The sequence below is a fragment of the Chionomys nivalis genome, chromosome 3, assembly GCF_950005125.1.
Source record: "Chionomys nivalis chromosome 3, mChiNiv1.1, whole genome shotgun sequence".
NCBI classification, from domain to species: Eukaryota; Metazoa; Chordata; class Mammalia; order Rodentia; family Cricetidae; genus Chionomys; species Chionomys nivalis.
Genome location: NC_080088.1, coordinates 34,100,347 through 34,121,183, shown reverse-complemented (window position 1 = coordinate 34,121,183; position 20,837 = coordinate 34,100,347). Strand labels below are relative to the sequence as shown.

Genomic DNA, 20,837 nt, shown 5'->3' with positions numbered 1-20,837 from the left:
ACCCAATGTTACATGAACTGCATTCTGCGCACTGTTCGTCCCAGTAGCAACTTGAAAGATTGTTCAAGTTGCTTATTTGAGCCACTCTGTTGTCAATTTTCCATGTTCAGTAGCAGTATTTTTTTTGGGGGGGTGTGAATATTAGATCTCCTCTCTAAGTCAGAAATCATTAGCAGGCATAAATTAATATGAAGACATCTCTGATCAAAGGAAATCGCCCTTAGTTGTTATGAGGCTTTTTGTTGTTGTTTCTATTTTTATTTTTCTGAGACAGGGCTTCTTTATGTAGCCAGAGATCTGCCTGCCTTTGTCTCCCAAGTTTTGGATTAAAGGTGTGCGCTGCTACCTCCCAGCCAGTAGTTTTTCAATTAGAGAAATGTATGTCATAACAACACCGAAAGGTTAATTCAATTTGAAATGTAGGTTTTATAAATAACTAGCCAATTCTGAACAAAGAACATACACTTAGGCATTTAGCAACCAGAGTACTTTAATATTTTCATGTAATTCCTTTAAGTTTATTTTCTATTAATAATTGAGGTCATGTTTTTAATCAGTTCAATCAAAAATGAGACTTTTCTTGGGGAAAAGATTAAGCTTCATTGATAGTGGGGAGAAGTGTGGGAGAGCCATTGGATTGATCAGCATTCTTCAGCTATTTCAAGAGTCTCCACCTTAGAATGTGAGGCTTTTCAAGGTAAGAGTATAGGATGATGGGAAGAAGTTTCCCTTCCAGGTTTTATATTCAGTATTTATGATCATTAGTAAACTCATATTTAGTGACGTGTCTATGGTTTAATTTAAATTGCCCTTTATAAGATTTATATAATGTGTGTGTACACATGTATGTGTGTGTGTGTGTGTGTGTATAAGCACACCTGTGTGTATGTGCTTAGTTTGAGGTTTAGTGTCTTCCTCTTGCTTTCCACCTTAAATTTTTGAGATGGGGTCTCTCACCTGGAGCTCACTGACTTGGCAAGACTAACTGTCCAGTGAATTCAGGGTATCTGCCTGTCGCTGTCTCCCCAGCACTGGGGTTATTGATGCACCTCATAGTAAATGGCTGTGTGTCGGGTCCTCACACTCGTGTGTCACTTTAACTGAAAAGTGTTCACTTAAATTATGCTATAAACTGAACATTTATTTGATAGTATTGGCTTCCTTAATTTTGAAGTATTTTAAACTTTCAAAATATATTTTTAAAATAATAATTTAAATATAAAACACGTGATTCAGAATTGTTTTATAATTCACAAGAATTCTATAGGCTGTGCAGTGATTAAGTGGTTATGCTAAAACTCAAAGAAATTATTTTACCTTATAAGTGATTTTTGTCACTTATTTTGTATGACCCAAATGCTGGCTCTGTAACTCATTCAACAAATATCTACTGAGCCCTACATTTGCTGATCTTTATTCTACCAGGTAAGGCTACAGTGATGAATGCAGCACTCATTGGTCACATGAAGCTTACATTCTAACACTGAGTGGCAAACTGCAGATAAATTATTTCAGGTGCTCATTGATCTATGAAGACAAAGGAAAGCCAGGCAAGGCGTGACACTGAGTGTGCACACGGTCAGAGAGCCTGTGAAACTGAAAAGGTGATTCTGACAGGGTTACATTCAAGAAGGGGCTTGAGAGAACAAGTCATGAAAAATGTGGGTGAGATTATCAGGTGAATCTTTGCAAAGTAAATAGCAAGTCCCATGTCCACGGAGGAGGACATTTGGTGTGTTTGATGAACAGTGCAAAGATGAGTGTTGATGCATTGGAACGGGAGAGAAGAATAGTTTAAAAATGAAGTCAGAACTGAGGTCTGGATAAAGGCCTTTGGGGACCACAGGGAAGACTTGGATGTTATGCCTGTGGGAAGTCCTTGGATAGTTTTGAGAAGTGACAAAATGTAATTTACATTTTAAAGAACAGTTCTGATCAGAATATGACAGCTTTTTGGAAACCAGTCAGTAGAGAGTAGGGCAGGGCCTGTGAGACCATTGCAGTGAACTGGGGTGGGGTAGACTGTAGCATTGCTTGGGGTTCTAGTAGCAGGATGTGGAAAAGTGGTTGCAGTCTTGGCACATTTTTTATGGTAAGCCTTCACTCAAACTTATGTTAGTGTTTTCTAATTGGTATCCACTTTAGTAACATGAATCCACAGATATAAGCAGGGTATAACCATAATTACAAGTGAGCCCAGCTTATACAAGTAAAGTTTTGCTGAAAGGGGTTTCATGTGCAGGTACATGCGTTAGAAGCATGTGTCTTGAATTATGGCCAAACTTTTTTAAAACACAGAAATACGAAATCAAATCTTGAAAATATAGTTGTGGTCTACACACTGCAATAGTCATATGTTTCTTGTATCAGAGATGCAGGACAACTAAAGGATTCGAGTGACTTGTACTTTGTTCCCAAGGAATCAATACTGGTCAAAGAGAAAGGGGATAATTGTACATATTACCGTGTTTACATTGCTATTGCTTGCTTTCTGTTATTGATTAGTAAGCCTTTGCATCATGCGTGTGGCAATCTTATGTGAGGCAATTGCAGTAACTGTCTTCTGATTATGTAGGATGACTTTTTAGTCATGCTTACTGCCACTTTGAACCATTTTTTTTAAAAAACCAAAGTTCCTTTAAAAATTCTTAATTTAATTACAATGATTTGATTTCTAAGAACTAATTTCAGATTTTGCAAAAAATACAGTTTGTATGTGTTGCACAGAATGCTGGACATTACTGATTTCTTATAACTAATATTATAAACTTACTATTTTATAGATTCTGTATATATAATGCATTGGTTGCAAAGTAAGAGTACTTAAAATTTCTTCAGGCAAAGAGCTTTACCTTTATTTTTGAAATTTTACTTTATGACATTGTGGTGGATTGAAAAAAAATAGACCCCAAAGGAAGTGGTGTGCTATTAGGAGGTGTGGCCTTTATGGAGGAAATGTGTCATTGTGGGGATAGGCTTTGAGGTCTCTTCTGTTCAAATTTTGCTCAGTGTGACAGACAGTCCACTTCTTGTTGCCTTTTGATCAAGATGTAGCCAGTACCATGTCTTCCTGCATGTCAACATTTTTCCTTCAACGATGATAATCGACTAACCCTCTGAAACTGTAAGCTTCCACCTCAATTAAATGTTTTCCTTATAAAAGTTGCTGTGGTCCAGATAAGCACTGGGCCAAACTTGAGAGTCCAGTGGAAGAAAGGGTGGAGGGACTTATGAGCAAAGGTGGGGTCAAGATCGTTATGGGGAAACCCACAGAGACGGTTGACCTGAGCTTGTGGGAGCTCATGGACTCTGGACGGACAGTTAAGTAGCCAGCATGGTACCAACCCAGGCCCTCTGCATTTGGGTGACAGTTTTGTAGCTTAGTCTTTTTTTTTTTTAATTTATTTATTATGTATACAATATTCTGTCGGTGTGTATGCCTGAAGGCCAGAAGAGGGCGCCAGACCTCTTTACAGATGGTTGTAAGCCACCATGTGGTTGCTGGTAATTGAACTCAGGACCTTTGGAAGAGCAGGCAATGCTCTTAACCACTGAGCCATCTCTCCAGCTAGTCTTTTGTGGGGCCTCTAGTGGTGGAACCAGAACCTTTTTCTGATGCACGAGCTGGTCCTTTGGAACCTCTTCCCTACAGTGGGATACCTTGTGCAGCCTTGATGCAGCGGGCAGGAGCTTGGTCCTGCCTCAACTTGATGTGCCATGCTTTGTTGATCCCATAGCGGGGGGCTTACCCCATCTGAATGGAGAGGGAGGAGGAGAGGATGGGGGAGGAGGTTGAGGGGAGGAGGTTGAAGGGAGGCAGTGGGCGAGAGAAGAGGAGGGAGGGAAAACTGTAGTTGGTATGTAAAATAAATAAAAATATGAATAAAAAGAAGAAGAAAGTTTTACTGTGGTCATGGTGTCCCTTCAAAGCAACAGAAACTCTAACTAAAACACGAGTAAAGGGGTTGAAGGTGTAGATTATAACTGACTGTTAAAATGTTCATAATTTTAAACAATAAAATAAGATCTACTTTTGGAATCAAGTTCTATTACCGTAAATGAATCTTTATCACAAATTGAAATTTTTTTTTACTAAATTGATTGCTATAGAAAATTGTTTAATGGAATAGTAAGGTTTTTCAGCTATCTCAAATAGTCATGCAGTGATGTTTGCTTTGTGTTTTTAATTGTAGGTGTCGGTGGAAGAATTAGACGACAGTGTTAGCATTAAAATAGCCAAAGAAGCTGTGATGAACATAAATAAACTTGGGAGTCTTTTTAAACCTACAGATGGATTTATGGACACCAAAATATACTTTGCAGGATTACCTCGGAAAGTGGAAAGTGCGCTCATTAAACCGGTAACGACAAAGCTCGTGCCATTCATCTTGGGTGAATTCCTTTGTCTTCCATAGGATTAAAGATGTGTTTTCATGACATTCCATAGAAGTCATTTGTGTTAAATATAGCAAGTGTGATAATTTGTATTGGACATGGGAAAAGAACTTTAGACCACTGAAATTATAGTAAGGAAATAAGAAAATGACCATTGTGGTTTTGTGTCTATTTAAATTACAGTATTGCTCATTTAGCAGTGGGTTTGTTAAATTCTCAAGCTGTCATATCAGTGTTTACACTGTAATATTCTACACTCAGCCATTAAGTGTACAAAAATATACATCTAACCCTCAAATCATATATACATACATATATATATATATATATATATATATATATATATATATAGTAGAAGCCAAAATCTTTCTCAATTTTAAGACCTAAATTTGGAGGTTAAGAGTAACACAGAGAGAGGATAGAATATATTATAAGAAATGTTAGTGACAACAGATGAATACAATGTTCTGAATACAATGCTTGTCAAATAACCACTGAGTAGAGTTGAAGAAATCCCTCACTCTTTGAAGAATTTACAAAATGTCACTTCACTAGAACTCAGGAGGCAGAAGCAGGTGGCTCTTTGAGTTTGAGAACAGTCTGGTCTACAGAGTAAGTTCCAGAATGGTCAGGGCTACAAAGAGAAATCCTGTCTTGAAAAACCAAAAAAAGAAAAGAAAAGAAAAGTCATCTGAATTCATGGCCTGTTTGGTCTAATATATATATATATATTAGAAGGTAGATAGATATGAAGTAAGATAAGAAGATACTTCATATCTATCTACCTTTCTCTCATCACAACTCAAAGTGTTTTTTAACTTTTAATAGATTTCTATTGGATTAGTTAAACAATGCCAAAACAAATATTCCAATTTATGAGATTTATGAATTATATACTTAAATGGGAAAGTAAATTATTCAAGAAGAATCAACCATTTCTAAAATGGCTACCATGAACTTTCAAGCTGGTTGGATGCTTTGGTGAGGCCTAGAAAACACAAGCCTCTTGTTCCTGAGGAGGAGTAGTATCTGCATTGGCAGATAAACCTACATTGTAAACACACACTAAGAATGACAGCAGCTCAGAGTCCAGGGCCCCCAAGAACCATAGAAAGGATTTACTGCTGAATCTGGATGATGTGGGAGAAGCAGGTGGGATCTTAGGTTGTAAATATCATCAGGAGCCTGTAGTGATATTTCATTTGTATTTTAATAAATAAGGCTTACCTGAAGACCAGAGAGTAAAACAGCCCCACTAGTCAGCCCTACAAACCAGACAGTGGTGACACACACCTTTAATCCCAGTAACCACACTAGTTTGCCATAGAAACTGGGCACTAGTGGTGCACCCGTTTAATCTTAGTCCTAGAGAGAAATACAAAATGGGAGGAGACAGCTCTCAGACACAGTGTCCTTCTGAGGATTTGTAAAGGAAGACAGGATTGCCATTTTGGTCTGAGGCAGAGATACGAGCCAGTGGCTGACTGCTTTGCTTTTCTGATCTTCAGGTTGAACCTCAATATCTGTCTCTGGGTTTTTATTATTTGTGTTACAAGAGCCCACTGGAGGCCTTTGATGGCATAGTCTCATTTGATTGAAAAGTACTATCTATTGAAAAGAAAACAATCAGATCTAATTAAAAGTATTTTAATAAGCTATCAAAGAAAGGATTTTCCACCCGAATGCAACCTATATTGAGAATCAATTAAAGCTATTTATATTTCCTGCGTAAGTTTGAAATGTACTCCTTGATTTACATCTTATTGTCTAGATTAATCCTCGTCTGGATGGATGTATACGAGGCTGGAATTTGATGAAACAAGGAGCTTTAGGTGCAAAAGAAATTATTCGAGGGAAACAGAACAAGCACTGCTTCCTCACAGTGGAGAAGGGCTCCTACTACCCTGGTTCTGGAATTGCTCAGTTCAACATAGATTATAGTAAGTGATTCCTGTTATGTTTCTCGTTTCTCACTAACCATTAAATGCATCCACTGACAAACTACAATGATTTATTCTATTAGCATCACTGAGTGAGTAGCTGTTATGACAGGCATTGTTTTCTTTGTGTGGTTAAATACTTATAAAAATTTCATGTATTTTAGGAAAAATTGTATAGACTAGTAAATACGCTTATTTAAGGTTTAATGGCACAGAGTTTTGTTCATTGGGGGTAGATTCAATTGACCTTTTTTTAAAAGTTCACCACTTTTGCAGTTTGTTTGGGTTCACTAATCAATGCATAGAAAACATTGGTTTTGATTTCTATCATTTGTGTTGATCTGTGTTAACATTTTTGTCTCTGTTGAAATTGCCTATTTATTTGTATTTATGAAATATATATCGCCTACGTATTACGTTGTGTAGCTCATCCCAAGCCTTCTGCATACTTGTAATACTAATTTTAATTTGCAGCATCTATCTGAGTTCATGTGAGCTTGGTCATGTTGTTTCTCTACTTGTATGTTGTTTTCTTATTTTCTCAAGTGTCTTTGTGTGTTCTGTAATGTTTTGGTTTAGGGGTGGATGTTTTTACAAGGAATAGCAGAGACTGAAATGACTACTATATGTGTCTGGAAACAAGCACACTTGCCCTTGACTAAACCCTTATTGACATGGGTCTGGAGGGATATTGGTCAATTTAGTGTGAATCTGAGACATTTATTGAATTAGTACGTGAGGGGTAAGATTTATAAAGAAGAATCCTTTTGTGAGGGACTTTGGTTTCTGGATTCATTTCCTCTCCTGAGATTATTCCCTACGTTAAGCCTCACAAGAGTTGTCATCATGCTGTTTAGATGTTTAGTTTCTACAACTGTGAGCCAAATTGATCTCTTGTTAAAATATATTATCCAGTTTCGCATACTATTATTTAGTACCCTTGGAAAATATGCCAATACAATTCAAGTTTCTGTTTGATGAGGGTCTGGTTACCTGAGGTTAGGTTTTGTTTTGTTTTTTTTTTTTTTTTGTGTGTGTGTGTGTGTGATTTTTTTGTTTGTTTTTTGTAAAGAGAACCATAAGTCATATCAGATTGGGTTCCTAGTGAAGACTGAGTACACCCCTTTCCACCTAATGTGCTGTGAATATGCCTGAGTGTACATCCTGTGTATTAGAGAATTTTAGAATTAGATTTCCTCCATCAAAGGTCCTCCAGCTATATAATTAAAATGAACATAGGGCTGATTACATTCTCTTCTAAAGATTATTAATTGCTACTCTTCCTAAAAGCAGAAAGTTTACGCTCAAGATAGCTTTCTAATCTGATAGATCAGATTGAAATACTATAGTTTTCGATATGATTTTCCTAGTTTCTACCTAAGTCGACTACTTTCCCAAACATCAGTGGTGATGAGTGTGTGACTTAAGGTTCTCACATCCGGCAACAGTAGACAGGAATCTGAACCCTCAGGGGAAGAGGCGCTGCTTTTTTGTCAGGCTATCTCCTCGAGTTGAATGGAAGATGCAGTTATGACCATCAGTGAGCCAGGTTGCAGCCTTTGGAACAAAAGAACAGGTGTATTGATGTAGGAAAGATTCTTGTCTACAGTACCTGTCCAGGTCCTTTTGTGCAAATTAGGAATTTAAACTTGTACAGACTCTCTGGACCTGACAAGTCAAAGTTCAGTCTCCGTGGTGGGTAGGTCATTGATCAACTTTAAGTTAGGATAAGGCAGGTACTCAGGACACTGACCCTGTTAGCCACCTAGCAGTGAGGTCTTCGCTCTGCCTCCATAGATATTAATGGTGGGCAATGAGAAGGTCCCCATGTCCTGGTCCTTGGTGGCTTTATATCCTTTAATGTCTGACAATAGTAAATGGTGGCCTGGGAGGGCAACAGGAGTGGCAGAAGGTAGCAATCATTTAGTGCTACAACTCTTCTGTAGGCTTTGAGAACTAGGTCCTTCAGTTCTATAATCACGTCCAGGAAGGTGAAATTCTATAGCACTAAGCAGCAGCTGATGTTATACAGTTCCTTGTCGTAATAAGGCTGCTTGTTCGTTCCTGGCTGCTCAGCCCTGAAATAATCACACAGAAACTATTTTATTTAAATCACTGCTTGGCCCATTATCTCTAGCTTCTTATTGGCTAACTCATACATCTTAATTTAACCCATCTCCATTAATCTGTGCATCACCATGAGGTCATGGCCTACCAGCAAAGTTCAACATGTCTGTCTCCAGCGTCAGCTCCATGGCTTTTCTCTGACTCTGCCCTCTTTCTCCCAGCATTCAGTTTAGTTTTCTCTGCCTAAGTTCTGCGCAATCAACAGGCCAAGACAGTTTCTTTATTCACCAATGGCATTCGTAGCATATAGAGGGGAATCCCACATCAGTTCCTGGCGCTGGGGTATCTGGGACCCCTTGGCCTTAAAGGCTTGACACCTTTTATACCTCCTGTGGTAACCGTGGCCTGCACGGCTTCTTTTCTGGCTCTTTATAGCTTTCTAACCTTCTTCTTCAGTTCTCTACCCTCTCTGCTCCTGCCACTGCCTGTTCCTGCTCTGGATACTCTTGAATTGTTCAGCTGCTTCTTCTCCAGCTGTCAAGCAGCTGATTGCCTTGCTGCTTTGCCACCTAAGCCTGCTGGCAACTCGTCTGTTGTTCCTATCACCACTGTGGTTCCACCGCATCTATCTCACTTCCTTGATGTTGTTCGTACTGCTTCTTTATCATATTACCAACACAGCCCACACTGGTAAAAGTAAGCAAGAAAAGGCCAGTTCAGGGAAGCCCTTTGCTAGACCTGTTGCTTCAACACCAGAGGTGGTGGCAGAATGAACCAAACAGCCTGCTTTTTCAGCCACAGTAGGGGCCTTCCCACCAATCACGGTACTGTCTCTTTAGTTTGCCTTTTATTAGCCTTCTAAGGTTCTCTGCTAGGCTACCAGGGTCAGTGCCCCTGCTCTGAGCTAAGTGGAAATCATCGTAGGGTCATCTAGAGTTCAGTGAGGGTTGTGATAGCAAAGCAGCCTTGGCTGAGAGGCTCTCCCTTCCAGAGCTGAGCAATTAGCTCCACGTGTTGTGTAATTATCTCCCAGCATCTACGGAGTGTTGGAAATAGCTGGTGCTGGCATGAGCTTAGTCTGGCTGGAGTGACAGACCTTTTGTTCAAGGCAGGAAGGGTGTAAAGGAAAGCTCACCAGCTCCCAGCTAGAGGTCAAATGGCCCATCCTTCAAAAGCTTGCTTATTTAAAGGGATATGAGAATCAGAAGGAATCTTTCCAACAAGAATGCAAATTATTTTTGATATTAATAATGTTATTAACCGAGTTTTCTTGATATTAACCTTGTGCTTGTTAGACAAACTATATTCCAAGTACAGTTTGAATAGTACCTTAACCTCGCTGATGCCCCAGGGGCAGGTAGGCTCTTCCTGTTTCATCCCTGGCTCATCTGCAGGAGTAGGACTTGTTTGCAGCTGTCATAATTGTAATTCTGGGACTGTTTGTGAACTCTGGCTTCCAGCTCACATTATTGTTTGGTTTTACAGTGAAAAAGCAAAGCAACAATGATTCCTGAAGAGTCCCTTCCTGGAGGAAATTTCCAGAGAAAGATATTAAAATAAGTTACATTGTAGCTAATAAATTACTTTATTTTGTGGATAGCTTGAAAAGGACTTACTTCATAATTAATATTTAATGTTTTAACTTCCACACACTTTAGTATTCATTTTAGTATGGATTTGATATCCTTTGCTTAATTTTTTGTTTGTTTGTTTTTTTTGGTTTTTCAAGACAGATTTTTCCTCTGTAGCTTTGGAGTCTGTCCTGGAACTAGCTCTTGTAGACTAGGCTGGCCTCGAACTCACAGAGATCCGCCTGCCACTGTCTCCCAAGTGCTGGGATTAAAGGCGTGCGACACCACCATCCGGCTTATAGTAGCATGTCAGTTGTATTTTCATAAATAAAGCTTGCCTGAAGATCAGAGACTCAAACAGGCCTACTGGCTAGCCTTACTACCAAGCAGAGGTAGCACACACTTTTAATTCTAGTAGCCACACTAGTTGCTATAGAAACCAGATAGTGCATGGTTTTAATCTCAGTGATGCACACCTTAATCCCAGAACTAGGAAAAATTCTAAAATGGGAGGAAACAGCTCTCAGACAGTCTCATTCTGAGATTCTTGGAGGCAGGACTGCCATTTCGGAACTGAGATCGAGGTAAGAGCCAGTGGCTGGCTGCTTTGGTTTTCAGATCTTCAGGTTGAACACCAATTTCAGTCTCTGAATTTTTATCAGTCATGCTTCAATGCATAGCAGTTGTAATGAGAAGTGTAGTCTCAGTATATGCAGCTAAATAGAAGAACATCTAGCCAAAAGAAAAGCATTTCTTCATTCATGTTTACCCTTTCAAAGACTCCAAGTGGGACATGAAATTTGTTGCTTATTACTTCACAATAGATGAAGAAGACTTCATTTATATTATAAACTACTTTTTAAAAGTACATGAGGCTAAGTAATTTGTGAACCTTAATGAGTGACTATGTTCTGAACAATGTGCCTGTCCTGGTTTCATTTCCAAAAACAATTTAGAGGAGAAAAGGATTTATTTCAGCTAAAGTGTCAGGTCATACTGGGGAAGTTACAGAGGCAGGGACTTAAAATAGCTAGTCACACCCATATTCAAGACTAGAGAGAAAAGAATGCACGCATGCTCACTTGTTTGTTTGTTTGTGCTCAGCTCAGTTTTTCCATGTTTACACAGTTTAGGACAATTAGTGTAGGGAATGCTGCCACCAGTAGTGGACTGTGTCTTTCTGCATCACTTAACTTAACTGGGACAACTCCCTATAGACATGCCCACAGGACAATTCAATGTAGACAACCCTTCATTAAGAATTTTCTCCCAGTTAATTCCACGTTATGTCAAGTTGATGATTAAAGCTAACTATCACTGTGTCACTGGGCAATTTCATCATTTGGTGAACATCACAGAATAGACTTATGTAAAGAAAGCCGACTATAACTTCACTAGGAGACATAATCTTAGGTGAACACTGTCATGTATGTCTCCATTACATGATTGTAATTAGGGGTGAATGCCTGTACTTTGAAAACATAAATTCAGTGAATATTCGTTATCTGCTATGAAAAACAAAGCAATGATCAAGACACATACCTCCTATTCCTGGGCTCCATTTTGGGAGATAGCTAGCTTAGTAATTTAAAGATGAAAAGTGTTAAAGCAAGAATATCACCGAGCATAAGTGGACTGCATGGTATTTCTCGGCTACCAGATTATCTTCTCTCCCTTTATAAGGAACATATTTCCCCCTCTCATTGTTGGAGAACTGAGTAATAATGGGGGAGCTTGATGACTTTTATATCAATAAGAGTACAGTGAATCTGTTGACCTTCCTTCTAATGTGTCCTGGAAGATCTGAGCACTCTGCGGTCCGAACACTAGTGAATTTGCATGAGAGGACTAAAGAGAGAGAGAAAAACAGGAGAGAGTTAAAGAGAAAACAGGAGAAGTTTGGAATGCCCCTTAATATAACAGTCCAGAATTTTCCTCTTGGAGGAATGGAAATGCGGAGACTCTAGTTGCACCTAAAAATAAAGTAAACCTGTTCTGTTTTTTTTTTTTTCATTGAGAAAAGACATTAAAGTCTTTAGTATTTCACAAAGTTTCTTTGAATATTAATCAGATTATAACAATTAATAATTACTATTTTCACTGTTAAAATTACTATGATTACTTTCTTTCCCACTTTGTTTATCATTTTAATAGATAATGTAACCAATGCAGAGGGTTGGCAAATAAATATGACCTTGAATATCCGTCCATCCACTGGCACTGGAATTATGCTTGCCTTGGTTTCTGGAGACACAGTGCCCTTTGCCTTGTCCTTGTTGGACTCCAGCTCTGAAAATTCTCAGGTAACCTTATTCCCAATATAATTGAACCTCTCTTTTGTTTGACTTTTTTCCCTGACTTGTCAGCTGATATCCAAGTTCTGAAAGGAAAAGATATTGGTGTATTGAGAAGCCTTTGCATCTAGAGCTATGGTTTGGTAGACTCATGCATGGGCTATCATGGATGTAAAAGTCGTGAACAGGTTGCTTTGGGCATGACACACATATTCAGATTGCTAGAAGACATCGTAGAGGGCATACAAATCTATCTACCCAGGTTCAGAATCTGTGAGGTATTATGGGTACTTATCTGTGCACAAAACAGGGGTGTGATAACAGTCTGCTCTCAGCTGCTTTCTGTACAGTTGTAATTGTTCTTTCTTGCACTTTAGTCTTTTACTCCACAAGTAAATCAGGAAAACAAGAGAAAACTGAAACCATTCCCCTTAATTTCTTTCTGCTGACTCCAATTTAGAATGAAGAAGAACAGGAAAGTCTTAGATAGAAACACAAACTTATTCAGGAGATCCATGCCATTCCAATCTCTAGTAGTGCTAATTGCTAACACCTCCTTCCAGGTCCTGCTCTGTGCACTCTTGCAAGTTTTTGCAGACAACTTGTTAATGCCAACATTGGATTTTTTGTTTGCACTGTAATAAACAAAAAGGTGGGATTCATCTTGCAAATTAGAGTGTAATTTGTTGTGAGTTTCTGTTCTATAACAGCTCTACACATCATCCCTGTCCCGCCTCACCCCATTCTCAGTCTCCCTGTGTAGCCCTGCCTGTCCTAGAACTCACTATGTAGACCAGGCTGGTCACAAGCTCACTGAAATCCATTTGCTACTGCCTCCCAAGTGCTGGGATTAAAGAATGTACCGAAATGCCTGACTTGGCCTTATGATTTGATGAATTCAGGATGGGAATGTTTATAAAGTTAAAGATTTCCTCAAGTTATCCAGAGCTGGGAAGCACAGAATTTTCACTCCTTTTAGTACCTCAACCCGAGAGGCAATTTCAGACTACATTTACTCTCTGGGAACCATCATAGCATCTCTCTCCATTTTTGTTTTTTTTTTTTTTCTGCCTTACTTTTTATATTTCCTCTTTATCATCTCTAAGTTAGCAGAAGAGGTCACCCTTAGCAAGTTGAAACCTTTGAAAATGCCAGAAGCAAAATAAAAAGAATTTTTTTTTGAGTCTCTCCACGTACCTACTGTAACTATTGCTCCCAATGCCTGGTCTCTTTTTTTTGTTCACATTGTTCTTGGACTGTGTGATTACTTGAACGACCCGGACAAACCTTTCTACTTTGAAACATTCTAAAGAACTCTGATTTTTTTTCCCCAACACAAAGTACCCCCTTCCTTTTCCATAGGTAGCTTTTGAAATTCGGGAGATTTGTATACATAAGTATTCCTGAGGCACAGCACATAAGTTTCCTTTAGTTGATGATGTAACTCAGCTGATTTAACTTAATCTTCAGAGGCCAGTAAACATTTACATCTTAGTTAATTAATTACTTAATTAACTAAGAGGCTTTGCCCTCGGTGCTTGTTTAGATGAAGTCTTTGTTCTGCTCTTTAGGATATTCTGGTATTTGTTGAAAATTCAGTGGTGGCTCGAATAGAGGCCGTACCTCTGTGCTCTGATCAGCAATCCCAGCTAAACTGCAATGTCAACAGAAATGGCCTAGAACTGTGGACCACACTTAGGAAAGATGCCATCTATTCTAAAGATCTCCAAGGAAAGCTTGCCATCTTGGACAATGCAATCAAAGGAAACGTGGCCACTTACTTGGGTGGCATTCCAGGTATTTCCTTACCTTTTCTTTGTTTCTTAAAATGTGTTTTAAATAAAATGTCTTCTGGCTTTGTTTGTTTGTTTGTTTTTATTGAGATAGGGTCTTTTTACAGGGGTCTGACTGTTTTAGAATTTATGACGTAGACCAGGATGGCCTTGAACTAAAAGATCTACTTAACCTCCCTTCTGAGTGCTGGAATTAAAGGCAGGCACTAGCACATCTGGCCAAATTAATAATATCTTAAACATGGAATCTTAGTAACAAAACATTTAAAAACAAAATTTCTAATATTCTTTACACTTGTTTTGAAGGCTCATACCAGCATTTCATTGGTATGTTTTTTTTTTATTGTTGTTGTTGTTTTGTTTTGTTTTTTTTTTGTTTTTTTTTTTTTGACAGGGTTTCTCTGTGTAGCTCTGGTGGCTGTCCTGGAATTAGCTCTTGTAGACTAGGTTGGTATGTGTATTTTTTTTTTTTTTTTTTTTTGAGACAGGGTTTCTCTGTGGTTTTGGAGTCGAACTCACAGAGATCCGCCTGTCTCTGCCTCCCGAGTGCTGGGATTAAAGGTGTGCGCCACCACCGCCCGGCTGGTATGTGTATTTTTAATGGTAAAGTGAGACTAACTGTTTTTTTGCTACATTGGTGGTCTATACCAGAAAGAATATGTCATTTCATTCTTATGATAATATTGTAACCTCAACACTTTAGTTTATCCATCACTTATCCAATATTTGTTCACTCTATATTTAATTCATCAATTAAGAACATCTGGGGGAGAGAAGAAGTGGGAGGACCTGGAAGAAGTGGAGGGAGGAGGGCCATTGGGATGTACTGTATGAGATAATAATAATAATAATAATAAATACCCCATTTGCCCAGATAAGCAAAAAGCAATGGTCTCTGCAATGGAGACTTTTACAATTTATTTTAGGAGGCAGACATTAAACAACTCACAAGAAGATATCAAAATAACTAAAATTATCATGAATTCTATGAAGAAAAATTACAAGTCTGATTTAGAACATGAAAATAAGGACCATATTTGGTTGTGGGAACCAAGAAGAATCTCTCTGAATAAAAGACTAAAGTATAGATTTGCTATTTACAGGGTTAAGTGAATATAACTAGGTGGCAGGAGTGTGCACTGCAGTGTATAGAGGTACAATGGTCAGCTTAGGATATTACGGAACTATGACTAAGGCATTCTGGATCAAGAGGTAGTACAGGATGAGCCTATAAAAGGTCTGAATGGGTAACTAATAGACTTAGCTTAGGGTTTTGTTGTAAAAGACCTGGGTGTCATTACACTGTTTAAGACAAAGGAGTGGCATACAAATATTACAATTTTAAAATTTAATTCTGGATAAACAAATTGAGCAGGTAGGGAAGCAAATGTGGGTATAGCTGACCGAGTTCAGAGGCTATGGAGTAACCTGAGGGCATAGTAATAATAGCGTTAATAATCACGCTACATTGACAAGCACACAATAGTCTGGACACCATTCAGGGTCCTCAAATGCATCAATTATTTAAATGTTCAGAATAGTGATGTGGAAACTACTATCGTCACTTAACAATAAGGAAACTGCTGAACTAGGGTGGTAACATGCGTGATTGAATAGCTGCACACAGTGAATCCAAAGAAGCAGAAATAAAATCAGAATTTCATGATTAAAGAGCAGGTAGGTTAAAGGATAGCTCTTAGGCATCTGACATTGATCCTTTCATGGTAGGAGTGCATATTAAAAATGGGGAAAATTGGAGGAAGCTCATGTTCTTGTTTGACTTAATATTGTACCTATGATATTGGCTTCAGCATTTTTTAAATCTTTTAGAAGCCAAACAATTTTTATTTTAAATTTGGAGAAGACAAATTTTAAAATACTCAGATTTTCTTTATCCAGAATAAGATTCCAGTTCATTTTTTTCATGTTTTGAATTTTCTTTTTTTTTTTTAAAAAAAATTGTTAATTTATTTTTACATCCCGAGTGCAGTTTCCCTTCCCCTCCCCTGACTTTAAAAGCAAAAAGAGAGACACAAAATTATTTGGAAGCATTTTCCAGTCCTATTTATGGACTATTCTGTGGAGAATTCTGAATTTGATGTCTGGATTCATAACCTTTATTTTATTGCTTTAAATGCTCAAGGGCCTAATGTCCCCGACACAGTGCTTTTTTTGGTTGTAGTACTTTCTTGTTCGGGCCGCCAGCCTGCAAATAATGACATGAAGACTTAGTATTAATTATGAAAGCTCGGTCATCAGTTTAGGCTTATCTCATTAGCTCTTATAACTTACATTGTTCTGCTTTTATTAATCTACATTCTGCCGTGTGGCTTGGTTACCTCTACTCTGTACCATACGTCTGATCTCTTTAATGTCTCCTGCATGCCTAGATTTCTCCTCTTTTTTTCTCTCCCCGAAAATCCTGCCAAACCTCTTCCTGCATAACTATTGGCCATTCAGCTCTTCAGCTGCCTTAGTCAGAGACACATCTTTACACGACCCTTTCTGATATCTTGGAGAATGGAAGGAAATGGGTTCCAAACGTTATAAGTAGAAAAGTTCCATAGAGTTCAAGTCACCAGCTTGGTTAGTTATTAGGAAGCATGGATGCAGTTAAATTGGATGAGCCAGTGACCTCTGTATTGAGATTTATTCAAAAATTAGTTGACTGCAAATTTAGCAAATCAAAGAAACAATGAATTCATTTTAAAGGCATAAAAATACAAAATTTGCAGTAACACTAAGTGTAGTTGATTTTAAAGGAAAAGTGAGAAAAAATGAGAGAAGGCAAAAATTGAAATAATTATGAGTATAAACTAATCATGTTTAAATTTTTTTCTGAATGAAAGCTAAGGGGAAATTCAGTCTGAAATTTTTTTTTCAAAACTAATTTCTATTTATCTAGTATATAGATATTTTTATGTATCCTGTGGGTAAATTAGTGTCATTGTCAGTGATGGCATTGTGGATAAAATAATGCATAACTGGTGACATCAGCCATACTTGAAAAGGACTCCTAAAAGATGCCTTTAGCTCATTGATAGGAATTTTATCACTGTGTTGCAAACCTGAAAGAAGAATTTTTGAAGTTTCTATTTTTGGCATAATGTCTTTTGAAAAGGATGAACAAGAGATAATGAATGTTCACTGTGAATTCAAATCCATGAAGGAGAAATGCCAAATGAGAGGAAGGAGGTGGGTGCCTTGGACTACAGTTTTTAGGAAACCCAAGATGTGACATGAGACTTGAGGACAACCCTCAAGTTGAAAAGTGCGGCAAAGCCCAGTGGCTCTAATGACCTTAAACGACTCACTAAGCAACAATTCAAAAGGTTATTTTGTAGGACAGTATTATCACATAAAAGTCAGGCTTTTATTATGACTTGTTTTATGCTCAGCCAGAAACTATTTCTTGGGAAATATAAAATCTGTTTTTGTTCCAGAAATTATAAAAAGGCATGTTTGTCATGACATTTAAAAAGGATTTCTAAGGCACAATTCAGAGTTGAAGAGACGATCTAATGGCACTGAAAATATTGCTCAAATTTAAAGAGAAACTGATGTATAGTATTTTATAGTGTATACGAAATATCATAAGCATATGTTCTTTTCTTCCTTCAGTTTGGGTGGAAAAGACTGTGTTTATGAAATAAGAATGACTCATGATATGCTTAGTTCCAGGCCCAGCATAACATGTATTTGGTAAATGGAATCACAATAGCAATTTTTTCTATAGTATTAGAATTTGTTTAAAATTGTGAAACCTGGGTAATTCTTCTAACTGTAAACAAGATGCTGTAGTATTAGACTAATGGTCAGACACTTTCTTGGCAGATATTTCCTTCAGTGCCACACCACTGAACGCCTTTTACAGTGGCTGCATGGAGGTGAACATCAACGGTGTGCAACTGGATCTGGATGAAGCCGTTTCTAAACACAATGACATTAGAGCTCACTCGTGTCCGTCAGTTAGGAAGATTCAGAATAATGTCTGAAGTCTGTTTTCTGAGCTTATAATATCCCTTCCCTTGTAATTATGCTCCTGTCTCTATCACCAGCTGGCAGGTGTTACCTGTGATGTGCAATGTTTGAAATTATGTGGTACCTTGTCCCTCAGATCTTTGTTATATGAATCATGTTTTAAAAAGTCTTGCTTCTGTTGTAGTCTAGAAGTTAAATAATGAAGCACATGAGATCTTTAAATTTCAGTTTATTTGCTATAAATCACACTGATTTAGTTTATTACTTTAAATGTAAGATTTCACTGTCTTTGAAGTAGCATTTAAATTTCCATTTTTTCTCAGAAGTGTATCAGTTAAACCCCAACAAAGGCTTGTGTGGCTAAATACTAACAGCTGCAGATAGACACTGTGTTTTTTTTTTTGTTGCTCCCCACCCCACCATTATGACAGCAGCAGAGCTGATAACATTCTGGGTTGACTATAACGTCTCAAAGCTTTACACCAAAGTATTTCCTTGGAGAGGGAAGCAGCTTGCTCAGGCTTCATATTTCTTCCTCCTAGCTTTACACTTGGATCAACACCATCAGTGAAGTAGAGAACAAGAACAGATTTTCATGGGGACAGCAGCCCTTGGGATGCTGCCCCCAAGGCCTTGATTTCTATCAAAGACATCAGGTTAAGCTGGAAGGGGTGTGGACAGTGGTTGGACATGTCTCCCAAACTTGACCACCTCAGGGCTGAATCAGAAAGGCAGCAATCCTTAGTGGTGGGGAGGAGAGTCAACACGCAGAGAAATTATTAAATTTCTGGTGCTCTGGGTTTTAATTACATTAGATGACTTGAATGTGATTGTTGAAGTTGAAAATGTGATGAGAAGTCAAGTAGGTTTTTTAACAAAAAGATGATGATAATGGGAATGCTGGAAATTGTTATGTTCTATCTCTGTAATGAAAGAAGCATGGAGGAAAGGTTATTAAGCATTTGCTGGTAATGCATTGCAAGGGACAGGCTGTTTTGTTGTTCCTGAATTGATCATTTCAGGTGTGCATCAGACATTTTGTTGCCATCTGAGAAATTACATTTTATTTTATTGTAGATATTTTACACCACATGAAAAATAATAAAAATTATATGTATTTTTAAAGTATTTGAGTAATGTTTTTATTTGAATAATTTACAGCATAAAATTATATAATGTACATCTGATTTTTCATGTATAAGAAGAACTCCAGCTGAAAGACTGGCAGCTCTGCAATATTTGGCGAATGGTTATATCAGTTGTAGAGTAAAGCTCAGAAAGGGAACAAGAGCAAGTATAACACACACCGAGTGCAGACTGCCTGCTGACCATTGTGTAGATGACTTATGGAATGTAAGTTTTCTCCCATTATGTACAATAAGTGATGAACTACAGCAAAAGACTACTGATTATGCTGGTATAGAAAGAAGATGGGAGTGAGAAGGTGACTCAGTGGATAAAATGCATGTTGTTCAATCATGACAAACTGAGTTAGCACTTATCAAATACTGTGTGTGGTGGCTTGTCCTGTATCCACAGCATTAGCGGATAAGCAGAAACAGCTAGATTCCAGGGACTCACTGGCAATCAATCCAGCTGGAACTAGCTCAAGGTTCATCTCAAAAAATTATGATGGAGAGGAACCGAGAAAGGTATTCTATGATTCCACATTTGTATGACCCATCTCCTATGTACACAAATATACTCAACACAAAAGAAGAAAACAGTAAATATGATCAAAATACATTATATACATGAATGGAATGCCACAATGAAACACAGAATTATGCTTAATTAATTAAAATATGCTAATAAAATGAAGGCACAAGAAAAATAGAGAAATATAAGGAAAAGAAGGGAAATAAATAAATTTTCATTTTGGAGATTCTAAACTTCTCATTAAATAATATTACATACCAGGATAACCATTGGGTTCCCATTGAAAGCTTAGTGGGCTTTTGAGTGAATGAGGACACACATTGATTTCTATTACATTTCCCTATAAACAAGCCCTGTCTTTCCAAGTGTCTCCTCTGTGCTTTCACCCAGGTATCTTATTCCATTGTGTTCATGAAAACCCTCCTTTGCTTTCAAATCTACATTTTTACAGATTAAAAGGCATGGATAGTCAATCCCTACTTTCATTGGGTTCACCATTGAGCTTTAGGCCTCAACCCAGGCTACTCATTAGCTTCATAAGATCAGAATTTTTTCTTGGAAAACCAGAAGTATAAAGTGTAGACCCAAACTTACTCTCAGTTTACTTTATGTGTTCCTCCTCTCCTGCTGTGGGACAATCATCTGTACCCTGTCACTTGCATTTTAATGCAATTAGCCAGGCAGGAAGTAGAGGCAGGGCAAAAAGAACAGGAGAATTCTGGGAGGAGGAAATTTTCAGTCTGCAGTTGTCACCTAGACACAGAGGAAGCAAGATGTGACTGCCTTGCTGACAAAGGTACCAAGCCACATGGCTAACACACAAGAATTATGGGCTAAAATAAGTTATGAGTTAATAAGAAGCCCGAGTGAATAATAGGCCAATCAGTTTATAATTAATGTAGAGCTCTGTGTATTTCTTTGTAACTGAGCAGCTGAGGGACCAGGAAGGACAGAACCCTCAGTCAACACTGTCCTTCAATCCTGAAACCTGTGTATATGTGAGTGTGTCAGTATACATAAGGATAGATGTGAAACTGAATAATTGTGGAAAGAGATAGAAAGGAGGATAAAGGAGAATGATTGGTGTTGCTGCTGCTGGTGGTTTTATTCATGGTGGTGGCATGCATGTGTTATATG

The 20,837-nt window shown here is 38.0% G+C and overlaps 1 protein-coding gene across 1 annotated transcript in view; it reads left to right on the top strand.

Annotated features, from left to right (window-relative positions):
* Pros1 (protein S) overlaps positions 1 to 19,169 on the top strand; it is a 71,036-nt gene extending 51,867 nt beyond the window's left edge. The window contains exons 11-15 of the mRNA XM_057764575.1: positions 4,194 to 4,361; positions 6,167 to 6,335; positions 12,128 to 12,276; positions 13,839 to 14,064; positions 17,895 to 19,169. Coding sequence (XP_057620558.1) covers positions 4,194 to 4,361; positions 6,167 to 6,335; positions 12,128 to 12,276; positions 13,839 to 14,064; positions 17,895 to 18,055 — 873 coding nt within the window. The 3' untranslated portion in view covers positions 18,056 to 19,169. The remainder of the gene's footprint in view (positions 1 to 4,193; positions 4,362 to 6,166; positions 6,336 to 12,127; positions 12,277 to 13,838; positions 14,065 to 17,894) is intronic.
* The last annotated feature ends 1,668 nt before the right edge of the window (positions 19,170 to 20,837 follow it).